The 14648-nt window shown below is 35.2% G+C and overlaps 1 protein-coding gene and 1 long non-coding RNA gene across 3 annotated transcripts; one reads left to right on the top strand and one right to left on the bottom strand.

Annotated features, from left to right (window-relative positions):
* Positions 1–4560: 4560 nt before the first annotated feature.
* Positions 4561–7014, bottom strand: LOC128031224 (uncharacterized). 2 transcript variants are annotated; one of them, XR_008188070.1, is made up of 4 exons: positions 6880–7014; positions 6169–6432; positions 5968–6040; positions 4561–5274 (listed from the first exon to the last, which is right to left on the bottom strand). It is a non-coding gene; the product is annotated as an uncharacterized LOC128031224 (long non-coding RNA). The 2 variants fall into 2 exon arrangements; XR_008188069.1 differs by lacking the exon at positions 6880–7014 and having other exon boundaries at positions 4565–5274; positions 6169–6584.
* A 2623-nt stretch (positions 7015–9637) lies between these two features.
* On the top strand, positions 9638–13795 carry LOC128031223 (chemerin-like receptor 1). Its single transcript, XM_052619506.1, has 2 exons — positions 9638–10159; positions 12403–13795. The coding sequence occupies exon 2, from the start codon at positions 12416–12418 to the stop codon at positions 13526–13528; it is 1113 nt and encodes a 370-aa protein (XP_052475466.1). The 5' UTR covers positions 9638–10159; positions 12403–12415; the 3' UTR covers positions 13529–13795.
* Positions 13796–14648: the final 853 nt, after the last annotated feature.

The raw sequence follows: 14648 nt of genomic DNA, 5'->3' as shown, positions 1-14648 counted from the left end.
TGCAACACACAAACGTTGTTTTTCCTCTACTTTTTGAGAGTGAGAGTGAAGATTAAGGTTGTGTATAAGGTCGTTGTTTTTAAATAACCTCAACTAAATAGGCTACATAATCTTGTATAAGTTTTATGATGAGAATATACCGCAGTCATATATGCATATGTCTGAGATCAGCTGCAATGGCTCTGTTCTGCTTTTATAGCTGCTAAATGCAAGCATACTGTACATGTAAAGATGCTAATCTCTGCCAAAACACATTTGACTACAACCCAAACAAAGCTCAGAGTATTTATTTATCTTTATATGCTACACATTTCTTTTGATATTCATATGTTTTGTAGTAACCAAGAGAAGTCTCATCGCTGAAGGAATGGCAGATGTTACTCAGACACTTGTGAACACTGAGCAGGAGCTGGAGTCCAAGACAGTGGATATCATCTTTATTATATTTCTGACTGAACTAGCAAGGAGCATTAGAGCCAATGAGAAAGTAAGTTCAAGTAAAATATATTTATTGACCATTTCACCATGTTATTTTCTCCAGTAACAGCAGGGAATGTTAACTGAAGAGACCTGATCAACAGCAAGCTTTGTTTTTTTTTTTTTTTTTTTTTTTTTTATTTATAAAAATGACTAAATTCACATTGTTACAATGTTTTTGGGACTCAAACTGTTGGACAGCTAATTCAGAAAAAATACTTTCAAAATTTAAGACTTTATAAAGCTGTGATAAGACTTTTTAATACTTTTTAAGGGTCTTAATTTTCCCAAAATTGATTTATCACCTTTTAATACTTTTCAAGACCCCGCGGATACCCTGGGACAGTATGAAGGGGACTAAATTATTTGAATTTTTGGGTGAACTCTCTTTAATTAGCATGCTACACACTAAATATTAATCATACTGGGCACAGCCACTTAATTTGCTGTCATTGCAGTTAGGAAATAGTCTGTCAAATAACAGGTACATTGTAACATCATACACTTAATGTAGTTCACATTGATGCATTACGTTAGGCACAACTTTTGTTCTTAATGTATTAGTAAATGTTGAAATGTAATATATTAACTACAGTTAACTAAGGTTAATGTTAAATATTTGCCATGTTAATCCATGCTGGGTAATGTTGACAAATGGAACCTTATTGTAAATTGTAAAGTGTCACCTGAGTGTTTATTGTTTATACATGTTAGTTTCCAAGCATAGGGGAGAGCGGGGTCGAAAGTAACGTGGGACGAAAGTAACAAAGCGATTTTCTCTGAGCCGCTTTCTGCATTTGCATTCCCAGCTATGACAGCATCAGCATGCAATCCTTGACAGAGCTGAGAAATATCACGTGATTTCCTCATCGTTCCCCGAAGTTAGGTCCATTAAACTGTCGAGTTCAAAAAGTAAATACTGAAGCGGTAATTTTTTAGTTTATGTTGTTTTTCTTGTTTCATGCGTCACAGTAATGATCAATCTACAGGTTATTTAGTGCTTTAACACATCCTAAAGTTTTCATTTTCTGATTTTTTCAGTATAAAATTAAATCGAGTTTAAATGTTAGGAGTTCCTGTCTGGAGGAAAGTAACAGTTATTACTTTTGTTCTGCTACAGTGACAAAAAGTATTTATTTTGTTCCAGTGCATGCTATATTGTGAATTTCTGTGTCTTGCATCATTTCTTACAAATGTTTATGTCATATTATACCAAAAGAATATGTCTGAGTGAGGGTCAGAAAGACAGACAGAGGTGTGGTTTTATCCAGATGTTTTTGAGAGGACGTTTCTGGACATAGAGGAACATCACTCTCTGGGCAGCTGCTACATCGCATTTATATTTAAGTTTTAGCCTTTACACCTCCACCTATGAATTTGCAGTGTTTGTTGATGTTTTAATGCACATTTTCAATTTATGTATAAAAAAAAAACTGGATGGAAACATAAACAGGCCTACTGTTACATTATGTTTAGAGTTTTTTTATTATGCTAATGTAATTAATTTTTTATTTTTTACATTCTGTTGAAAAAAACATGTTTTATAAAAATACATTGAAATTGACAATAAAAAATACAGTCAGGTTTTGAGACATCTGATGAAACTTACATTTAAAATGAAAATATGAAAATGTAATTTAATTTTTTATTAATTTTTTTTTTTTTTTTGCAAAGATAAAGGACAAAATATGTTTGCAGTTACATATTAACAAGGTGACAATCAGGTATACTTAAGAAAAATAAGAGTAACAAAAAACAGAAAAAAAATCTTATATTGTTGTGTTGCTTTCGTCCAGGGCCGTGCACAGACATTTTGAGGGGCAGGGGCTCAAGTGAAATAAAGGGCACTTCTCATAATTACGTATTTTTTTTCTTTTTTTAAAACAAAAAAGTATATATATTAACGCAACAATGACTTCCTTTTAAAAAAAATAATTAAAAAAGTTAATTAATTTTATCTTCCTCAAACTCTAATTTTCAAAAGATGTCTACTACTCTTGGCTGTTTCCTGGCGATCCTTCTCCTTCCTTTTCTGTATCCTCTCTTTTTTTGGCATTATGCTGCCTGCCTGGCCCTGCACTGCAAGCATGATTAAAATTAATTGTTTAAATACTTTTTGTTTCACAAGCAAAATAACTTTTTAGCTTCACACAACTAAGCATCAGAATACTGAATTGCCTTAATGTTTTAATCAAATACATTAATATTATTATTGCTATGCATGTACACATACACAATAACTGATGGTGACTGACAAGGACTTAGTTTCAGATTTGAGGGAGGACTGTATCATCACCATCATCAAATAAAACCTTCAAAATCCACATTTAGATGGAGTTTGTTTTAAACCTACTACACTCAAAAATATTATGTGGCTTAGTAAATATTTAACTTAATTAACTTAAAGGGGGGGTGAAATGCTCGTTTTCACTCAATATCCTGTTAATCTTGAGTACCTATAGAGTAGTACTGCATCCTTCATAACTCCAAAAAGTCTTTAGTTGTATTATATTCATAAGAGAAAGATAGTCTGTACCGATTTTTCCCGGAAAAACACAAGCGCCTGGGGGCGTGACGTGTGGGCGGAGCTAAAGAATCACGAGCGCCAGTAGGCTTTTGTGTTGATCGCGTCTGGAAGCTGTGACACTGTGAGGACAAAACCAACCAAAACAAACCATGGCTAACAGTCAGATTCAGCGTATATTTATGATCCAGAATCAGATCCAGAGGCTGAAATTGAACAAGAGCAGCATCAGCAATCAGTCTCTATGTGGTATGTACTGAAACTGTATATATTTGCTTAGCAGTTTTGAAAAATGACTAAGTTCCACTTTGTCATCTTTTTTATTTTTTTTAAGCTGTACATGTGGAAAGTGCAGTTTGATGACAACATCGCATGTTGTTTACTTGATGTGCTTACGCGCCAATAGCTAAGTTAACAACACAGAGATATTTTAAGCAGTTTTACTCACCGCATGCGGTTCCAACACATGATTGTGACCCTTTTTCGTTGGGACTGCATTATCCTTAAGAAATAAACGATTTGCAAATCCGGCATCAAACTGCACCTTGTTTGTAAAACAAGCATCTTCGAAATGCAGGGGAACAAACAAAAACACTTGCACAACTCCGTTGATGCTCTGTAAAAATAAACTCCATCCACTGGTTCCTTAATGCTGTTTCTCTTTTGGTAATCTGTGCAGGGTTGTCTTGCCCTGGCAACCAAAAACACACTCCTTTTGTGACATTTCGCGACGCTCTCGCTCTGATCAGTGAAGTCTGTTGTGCTCTCAGTGCTCTGCTATACGGGAGCGCGCGCTCTTCCGGCAGACGTGCCCTTAGGACCCATATAAGGAAATTCCGCTCCATCTAACGTCACACAGAGCCATACTCGAAAAAAACTTTCCAAAACTTGTGACAAACCGGAAGTTGTATTTTTGGAACAGAAATACTCCTTCAAACGTACAACTTAATTTTTTAAACTTTGTCCATGTTTAGCATGGGAATCCAACTCTTTAACAGTGTAAAAAACTCTGTATGCATGAAATAGCATTTCACCCCCCCTTTAATAAAATCTCTGAAAATCTTACTTGATTGTTTGAATTAAACTTACCAAAATAATTGAGTAAAAATTAAATAAAATTAAATAAAAATGTATTTGTGCACTCTAAAAACTGCTGGGTTGAAAACAACCCAATTTGGGTTATTTTGACAACCCAGCGCTGGGTCAAAAAGGGACGAACCCAGCGCTGGGTTATTTTAACCCAACCAGTTGGGTTATCATATTTACTGGGTTGCCTTTTTTATGGTTTAAAATGACTATATTGCACGGTTTAAAAAAACGGAGCGGGTGTTTTTTATCACTGTATTTCAGAAGGAAAACTACTGTATTTAGAAAATGTTCGATATCATTTCGCATGTAATGCTTGATAAGGCAGCGTTTGTGAGCTCAGCACCGCTCTGCAGCCGTTACCGGAGAAACCTACCTCTCCCGCTCTTAGCGCCTCCTGCTGGCAGAACATAAACTCGCAGAGTGCAGCCATGTGGGGAAACAATGCATTTCTACGTTAAAATTAACCCAAATTGAGCTAGGCATTAAACCTACAAATGTTGTTCATTTTAAATATCACTTTTACACACAAATAATAATTACCAAAAGGAAAATATTTATTAAAAACGAGAAAAGTCAAAAAGTAACATGTTAGAAGAAATGCAGAAAAGGATGGCTTTAACAGCTACAGAGTTCATAAACAAAGCATTGAACATTTGATGAATATAACTTAAGATCAAATTGGACTTTGTTCAATTGTATATATTGTATTAAAATATACGAAAACAAATACAATAAATTTACAATTAGTTAAGTTTTTTTCCAACTATTCTGGCATGACAGTACACAAATAAATCACAACATTAACTTTGATTTTATAACATTTAACAGACGCATGTGTGTGTGTGTGTGAAAGAATGTGAGCAGGTGTATGAATGACAGAGTGTAAACTCTTCTACTAAACAACACAGAAAAAGCATTTAACTTTTTTTTTTTTAACAAATTATACACTTACAGTTTGTTTCATAGTCCATGAATACAGATCATGCATCACGGTCAATTTTCATGATCTCTTTAGCATAACTGACGTAATCATGAAGAAACCCCATCAGCACAGCATGTGACATCTTCTACATCATCCAGGCCAGCATCCTCCTTTAAAACCACCGCTGCATCAGTTTAGGGGAAAGAAGATTCTCTTCTCTGACCAGGATTCATCCAGTCACCGCCTGTTCTTCATCAGTGGCCTAAGAGAAACACATTTGAAAAAATTAAACATTTAATTAAACTATCCATTTTCAGGTAGAGGTGTATTCACATCCGTAAGGATAGGTAAATAATCGGTTTTAAAGTTTCAACACTTTGTGTTGTTGTTTAATGTCTCAGTCCACAACAGCGCTCCAGAATGCTATAATGGCAGCACTAGTGTGAGGACATGCGATATTGTTTGAATAAATATTGCTTTCAGAAAGCTTCTTTACTGAAACATTACAACAGACATGACATTCACATACCTCACAATATTCATGTACATGGAGGGCTGCTCTTCAAACCGTTAGTTCACCAAATAATTAAAATGTTCATAATTTACTCTCCCCATGTTTTTCCAGACTCTAATTTTTTGGAAAACATATGAATATATTTAATATTCTCTTTTTGTGTCCTCCATTGCTGGTCTGGGAGACCAGTATTTTATTTTGAACATACATGTTTGCTATCATATAATTTAAGATGTATTCATATATAAATATCAGAATTTACTTCTACAATAACTCTATATTTATGAAGCTTGAAAATACTGATTATCTAAACTATAAATGGATTAACAAATATTATGAGAAAACTAAAAATATATTAATTTATGTTGTAAAGACAGACAAAAGTCTTATAGGTTTGGAATGACTTGAGGGCAAGTAAATGATTTTTTGTGTGAACTTTACCTCTAAGAGCGAAGACCAAGAATAATGACTCTCCAAATCTCATCAATGATCAACTCCAAAGTTGGTTTGATTTCTGCAATAAAAAACACAGACATCAATGGTCTTAATGAAATGAGCACGTAATCACACTGTTGTTACATCACAATGTGAAGTAAACCGGCAGGAGACAACAGAAAAATTTATTTTCTAAAAATAACTTACATAAAATCTCAAAGGAATGATGCTCTCCCATGTCTCTTGCTTTTAACATCTACAAAAACAAAAAACAAACATTTTACTCTTAGTAAAACACAACAACAACTGATAACATGAAATTCTGAAGTTTACTTGCCTTAAACCGTCTGTCCCTCTCTTCAGAAGAACACCTCCTCCTCATCCTCACACAGGTCTGTGACTCCTCACACAAACAGCTTCTGTGTCTTTAACTCTCAGCGCGAGGACAATGAAGACAGGAGCTCGACAAGTCTGAAATATTACATGTAAAACATACTTTTAACAGTTACCACTTCAACAGCCTCAAAATAATTATGCTAGTCTTTACTACACAATGCCGTTTCCTTTAGGAGACAAACATACATTCAGTTTAACCGCGAAAAAAAAGACAAATTCACATGAGCGGAACCGTGACCATAAGCGTCTGTTAACGCCTCAAAAAGTACAGATAATGTAAAATCTTATGTAAATATGATAAAATACATTCACAGACGTTATATTAAAAGTACATCCTCCGTTCAGTAACGTTGCATGAGGCAGTTAAGACCTCCTTGTCTGAGGCGAAAACCGCGTCCATTTTTTATATATATATATATATAACGTTAAGCTCCTTTGTTTCCGCCTTTAATAAAACCTTCCGCCTTACATACAACCGGGTAAACAATAAAAAATAACTTTACATTTTGAATATTTACTTACCATAATCTTTCACTCGCTTCTCGCTTCTATCACGCTGAGAAAATGGCGGCTGCTCGCACTGGAGACGTACGATTTTGACGTGACGTGCGTGCTCTCCTTCACGTCCGCGTCCTCAACCCAGACCGCTGGGTTAAAAAAGAGAGTTATTTTCAACCCAAACTTGTGTTAAAACCAAGGGGCAAGGAACTCGACCGGAAGTTGAAGTCGGGTGGGGGCTGCCATCTTTTAGCAGAACTTCACTTGCGTTAGCATTCCCATTGACTCCCATTCATTTTGGCGTCACTTTGACAGCGAATAACTTTACATCTGAGGCGTTTAAAGACTCTGTTTGTCCATTATTTATTTATAAAGATACACGACAATGTATAAAGGGCTCCATTACCTTCTATGTTACATTATGACGCAATCGTTAGCCTATTTTTTACAAAAACTGTTTATACGGGGCCATAATGTTAAAACCATAGACAGTAAAAGAAATGGACACAGCGACCCCATTGGAACTCAATTGAGACAAATGAAGCCCAGTTTTAGCGTTTTTTAGCACTTCCGTTTCTGACGCGCCAGCAACCTGTCTGACAGATGTAAATCTTCTAAGTGGCTGTGCGTGCAAACTACCATCGTTAATCTTGCAGAGACGGCGAGCTTGAGCGGGGAGTTCTTTGTCGTGAATGAGCAGGAGTAAGTATTCTGATTAATTATCTTGTATATTATTTTAAAATGTAACGCCAGTACGCCATATTAAGTTAATTGCCTGCGAGCTTCTCCTCCTGTCTGTACGGTAATGCGACAGAGAGCCGAGTGGTTGTGACGCAATCATTAGCCTATTTTTTACAAAAACTGTTTATACGGGGCCATAATGTAACATAGAAGGTAATGGAGCCCTTTATACATTGTCGTGTATCTTTAGAAATAAATAATGGACAAACAGAGTCTTTAAACGCCTCAGATGTAAAGTTATTCGCTGTCAAAGTGACGCCAAAATGAATGGGAGTCAATGGGAATGCTAACGCAAGTGAAGTTCTGCTAAAAGATGGCAGCCCCCACCCGACTTCAACTTCCGGTCGAGCTCCTTGCCCCTTGGTTAAAACATCCCAAAGTCCTATCCAACGGCCTCAACCCAGCAGTTGGGTTGAAAAAACAACCCAGCGTTTTTTAGAGTGTGGTTGTATGGAATACTATTTTATAAAGGTTTAGAGGAAATAAAAAAAAAAAGTTAATAAATAAAAAGTTAATTTATAAATATTGTTATTTTTAATGTTAACTTATTTCTACTCAGTTTTATTTATTAATGTACAGATGCAGTTACTCTGATTTACTACATTTTTTAGAGTGTAGCCTATCCTCCATCTGTTTGCATCTGTAGATTTCTTCTTGATTCACCAATTTAGATTTCTAAATTTCAGGGGGAAAGACTCTTGATGTAAGTTATTAACTAACTGGGGACGTTCTTATTTTATTAACTTATTTTATTACATGGCTTGGTTGATCTCCAATGTAGAATGCGGTCTGTTATTTCTTGATAACAGACCGTTGCCATGAAAAACAGAGCGTTGCTGTGGACTCACAGGATTCTAACCGTAGAGACGGAACGTACTATTTTCTTTAGCGGAAGCAATACAATCGGGTTTAAATCAATAAACTCCCTTTTAATATTTGGTGTCAAATTATTTATTTATTTGGTAGGTAGCCATGTAATAAGCAGGAGGATAATGTATAGCGATTATCCCTTACACAGCTCTAGTCTAGTATCTCATGAGGCATGCATGCTAGCAAAACACAGGTTAACTAAGTTATATTTGCCTTTGGCTAATCAGCAGTAAATTCGAGCATTATTCGAGGCACTGGTATTTTAATCTTTTGTTCATCACCAGCTCCACTCACCTCAGCACAAGCCAAGAAAAACACTGCTGGGAGGGGCTGCTGCTGCCTGCAGGTGTGTGTCTGTGTATCTGATGTGTGTCGATGTGCGCCGCTGCGCGCAAGGGGGGAAGGGGGGGTCAATGAGCGCTTCAGAACTCCTGACCTGATATTTAGATACACTATTCTTCAATAAATATATTTGTTTGACAGGGAAGCTGTGCGCAAACAGGAATATATATAATTTTTTCAACAAAAAACAAAACAAAAAAAAGCACCCCAGAAAAAAGGGCACTTTCTCTCCAGGAATAAAAAGGGCAGGTGTTCAAGCCCCCTTTGATGTCTATGTGTGCACGTGCCTGCTTTCGTCCCAACCGATGGGGTCGAAAGTAACAATTTGCATTTTATGTTCAAAGTGAAATTATTCTTAAGTCTTTCTACATTTCTACAAAATACCACCTGGTATTGATAGACCACACTTCTGAGTTACTGGCCACAGAAATATATCTCTGTCTACAACATTATCTTTTAAAATGATGTTTTTCTGAAAAATAGTACTTTTGCCCCTGCTCTCCCCTAAATAAATGCAAAGGTAATTTTGCTAAATGTTTTGTTTTATATAGCTATATATGTATAACTTTTTACTTTTTTTTGTTTTGTTTTTGTTTGCTGTAATTTCATAGTTTTGTAAATAAAATGTTCTCATGCCAACTTAATCAAGTGAGTTTTTTACTTTAAAAATGCATTCATCAAAATGAGATGTATTTATAATTACAATGACAGTATACATCTTGGCTACGTATCAATTTTAAATGAAAGATTAGTGAACAGTAAAGTAGAGATTAGAAATCAATCCGTGTCACGTCCGGCGGGCTGGGCTGTACCACTACCTGGTTGCCTAATCCTAACCCCTCCCCCAAACCTACTCCTAAACCTAGGGGGGTAATAATTTGGCAGGGGGTCAAAATTGGGCACAACACCGGAATCGGGTAGTAAGTCCACAGGCATCCGACCCGCGTGCAGCAAACGGAGTCTCCGGCAGGCGAGAATCTAACCGGAACTGGCCCGAGTGTGTTTTACTATCTGGGTGAAAACCGCTGTCATTGCAAATGTTGGAAATATTCTGTAAATTACAACCCGTTGAAGAGGCTTGTCGCCTACAAAAATGATTAATCTTACCGTATTCAGTGCATTGTGGGTATAAACACACCGCTTTGGTCAAACCTACAGGAACATTACTATAAAACTGTGATAAATAAGCGAACAACAACAACCAAGTAGAACGAGCAGGGTGGTGATGTGACGTCACTTCAAGCTGGGATTGACTTTCCCGACCAGGAACGAGAGAGATTATTGCAGTTTTGCTCTCGTAAATCACAGGTCTGGTCGAATTATTTTGAGGTCACTTTTTAGTCAACTCTAGGTAAGCAGCACGCTTAATATGAATTTCGTATTGTGAAATGCAACTTTTAAGTATGATTACATTTTCAAATGAATGAACATTTTAGGCTACAGTCAATTGAGCATCATTAGTTATCAACTGATGTGTCTCTTACAGAGATCAAACCACAAACTGAGCTGTGTATATCGTTTGCATTGTAAATACAACCGTTTTAACAATAGAATGAATAAGTCTAAAATACATTTTGGAGACAGCCTAGAATTGTCTAGGGTATATGAACTCATGAATGAAAAGCATATTTCATATTCATGAACATAATATGAATAGTTCATGAATAGCATGAACTCAGTTTAATACACTGTAGAGACAGATGTTCATCATAGAACAGGAAGAAAATGTGTATTTTAAGGCGAGACACTGCAGGTGAACAGGGCACAAAAAATAAAAATAGTTATCACCTTACTTACCCAGTTGATTGATTACATTGATTATTGCAAAAAAAATTTGTATTACAAGTTTTCAAAAATGTTTTGTTTAAATATGCAAATGAGGCATTATTTAATAAAATATGTGCTAATTCGCATAAATGTCTAGTACAAAAATCTGAACACTAGATGAAGTCAGTTTTAAAATTTTTGTTTCATTTTTTTGACATATCAGAGTCAAATGTTTTTACAGAGGTTTTTTGTCACTCCATAATTCAGAAAATACTTTGAACAGCCAGAAAACAAAATATTTTCACAATTTTGGGGGGAATAAAATGTTGTATATAATCAAGGAAAATATATACTGTATGAACAAATCCCTCTGTAAAAACCTTCAGAATATAGACAGGAATAAAAATGTCAAGTTTGGTGTGTGTAAGTGCTACTGAAGTGGAGATTTATGGGTCAGTGTTGAAGAAAAAACTCATTTTGAGAAAACGGCCTTTAAAAATATGTATTGTAATTGAACTCTATTGACACAAACAGATAAAGTGCTATAAAATAAACACTTAACAGTGTCTTTTGGATGTTTTCCTTCCACTAGTTTGAAAAAACACTTTATGAAAAACCAAAAAGCCCAAAATCTCAAAATTGACGGGTGCTTGAAAAAACAGTGTTTTTGCCTGCAGTGTCTCACCTTAATAGATGGTTAATTCATAGATGGTGAAATTTGACATGGCTGAGTAGAGAAAATGCTTTCAGATTTTGTTTAGAGCTTTTCTCTAATGCAAAGACTCACTTTACTACAAATAATCAAATAATGGCCTCCAGTGGACAAAAGCAGAACAACATGTGAGCAAATGAGTTTCTTTTCTTTCTATATCCTCCTGGGACCCAGGCATTTACTTCTTTTTTCCTCTGTAAAGAACATTATATTTTAGTGAATTTCTCTGACACCCACAAATTAAGTCTGGTGGTCCTGTACAGCACATTCAGGGCTTTTAGAGGATATCAGATGTTTGGATGTTTGATCACTAAACAATCCTCCTAAAAATTACTGATATTGACAGAATGATCAAAACTTAGCCCTCTTAGGAAAATATGATGTATTATGTAATTATCATTTAAATCTGATTAATTTTTAAATCGTTTGTCTTACAAAAACATCTCAGAAAAATAAAGTGGGGTTTCAGATTGAATTAAGACTTTTTGTAATGAAACAGGGCATATGTTTCATACATGACTTCTGTAGAAGACACCAGGACAAATGGCATATTAAGTTACACATTTTAGGGAAACCCAACAATATTCATAGGAAACATGCAATACTCTTATGAAAATGTTGACAAGTTATTACTCCCAGTATAAGACTTGTTTTTTTTTTCATTATGCTTTGCCCCAAGAACGCATTAAAATGCAAATTAGATGCAATGTATAGATACATGGTATAGAATGAGAATACCAAATTATGGACATTATACAGACATATTGCATAAAGTAAAATAGTATCATTCTGTTATATCTTTCATAACATAGTTGAGAAACATCTTTGTACAAAGTTGTGTTAAAAATAGCCTGAAACCTAAAAACTGATTGGTGAATTAAAAAAGCATTGTTTTGCCTTTACATGCCTTTTCATATCTATTCATTTTTATTAATATATCAACTTAGTCCTGGCGTCCTCTACAAAGGACATAGAATAAAATATCAAAAATGTTTTCATCAAAAAAAGTTTTTTTCCCTCTCTCCTTTTGTTTGTTATGCTTAAAAAAATGATGGTTTTTAGTCTAGGTATATCTTGACTGCTTAAATTTGACTACTATAATTCTTTCAACGTAGGTCTGAAGATTCAATGATGGATCCATACAATTTTACAAACAGTCCTCTCAATAATAACTCCAAGTATGAAGATTACTATGAAGATTATGATGAGTATACAGATCTCAGGAAATCTGTTAACATCATGTCAATCATTGTATACAGTCTGGATTTTGTACTTGGAGTGGTGGGCAACGGCATTGTCATTTGGGTTACTGGATTCAAAATGAAAAGGACGGTCAACACAGTCTGGTTTCTGAACCTTGCTGTAGCAGACTTCCTCTTCACATTCTTTCTTCCTCTCAGCGTGGCTTACACGGCTATGGGCTTCCACTGGCCTTTTGGCCAGTTCATGTGCAAATTCAACAGCACACTTAGTTTAATCAACATGTTTGCCAGTGTGTACATCCTGGTTGTGATCAGTGTTGACCGCTGTTTGTCTGTGGTGTGTCCAATCTGGGCACAGAACCATCGGAATGTGAGCCGAGCTTCTGTGGTGAGCTTCGGAGTTTGGTTATTTGCCCTGGTGCTGAGCTCACCCTCCTTTGTCTTCAGGGAAACTGCACTCCGAAGCAACAAAATCATCTGCTACAACAACTTTGCATTCTCTGATCACAATGAAACACTAGAGGTGGTGGAGCTCCGTAGTATACGGCATCGTGCCATGATCATTACCCGTTTCATCATAGGCTTTGTGGTGCCTTTTGTGATAATCATCTCCTGCTATGCAGTCATCATCCATCGTCTCCAAAGAAACCGTTCCATGTCTGGCCGAACTGGACGCACCTTAAAGATCATTGCTGCTGTGGTCACCGCCTTCTTCATCTGTTGGGCTCCTTTCCATATCCTGGTGCTCATTGAGATGGTAAACCACACGGAAATGGAATACAGCTCCACACTGCAATATGTCACCACTGTTGGAATTCCCATTGCGACCAGTTTGGCTTTCCTAAACAGCTGCCTGAACCCATTGTTGTATGTTTTCATGGCACAAGACTTTAAAGTCAAGGTGCGCAAGTCAATCCTGAAGGTTTTGGAAACTGCTTTCACAGAGGAAGCTTCACGTACAAATACCTGCACAAATTCAATCCTCACTATTCAAAACAAAGAGAAAGGGAGCAAGTCTTTTTCTGATGCAGAAGTGTAACATAAATGAAGCACTTTTTCTAAAGAAGGACTTTACAGAGTGACTCATTTGGATTTTAATGCCAACATAAATAAAAGTGAGACACATTAACCTGAAGAACTGGAACAAAATAATTTTAGTTTGTTTGAAGCTTTACTGCCATTCTCTCTATGGGAAATTCTTATGTAATGCAGAATTTATATATATATGTGTGTGTTTGTAAGAGAGAGAGATTTATTGATATACCCATAAAGTATTTGACAAATAAAACTTGCTATTGTAAGCATATATGAGAATGATTTTTTATTGCATTTTTGTTTTTTTATTGCATGCATTGGGCATGTGATGCAAGTAACTTTTATTATTATGTCTTTACTGTATAACTACTGTCTGCATATAAATTTTTATAAAGTAGATTTTATTTTATTTAAAATAGTCTTAACTTTGTTGATGAAATTTTAAGCAAAAAACTGAAGCTAAATAAACTTATTAAGCTCTTACTTTGGTCTCATTGTCTCAATTAAGGTGTAATCAAAAACTGAACACTAATACAATACTTTTTTTTTACATATTATTTTTCAAATAAAATTACATGAATCATTTTAGTTATTTGATGTAATTGGTTTAATGCATGTTGCTTCTATTCAACTAAATTATACTAAGTGTCTAAAGAGGACAGTTCACTGAATTATTCAAAGAACCTATGGATCTCTTACAAGGCTGTGTTGTACAAAAGTTAAAACCAAAAGAAGCCTTTTAATACACTTTACAGAAATTTAAATCTTATATGTATTTTTTTTAAAACCTAAAAAAAATCTAGAGTTTTAAATCTAGTTGTGTAATATATGTAAAGTGTAGTAAAAAAAAATGCAAGAATGCTAAATGCAAAACTGCTTTTTGTTAAAGAAAATTAGAAATTGCTGTTTCAGTAAGTCAAAGTATATTTAATGATACTTAACAGTACATGATAACATGATAAATGTAAGTTAGTTTTATTTTTAATATTAACCCTCTCTTAAGAGATTCATATAAGATGGTAGTCCTTTCAATTTCTGTTTTTGAAATGGGTAACAGATTCTGATGCTATGGAGGAACAAAGAAAGAAAGGCCTTGAGATTGTGAGAACCAATGAGATTTGCTC

This window comes from Carassius gibelio, chromosome A16, assembly GCF_023724105.1.
Source record: "Carassius gibelio isolate Cgi1373 ecotype wild population from Czech Republic chromosome A16, carGib1.2-hapl.c, whole genome shotgun sequence".
In the NCBI taxonomy this organism is placed as follows: domain Eukaryota; kingdom Metazoa; phylum Chordata; class Actinopteri; order Cypriniformes; family Cyprinidae; genus Carassius; species Carassius gibelio.
Note: the sequence above shows the minus strand (reverse complement) of the source record. Positions and strands in the feature narration are given on the sequence as shown.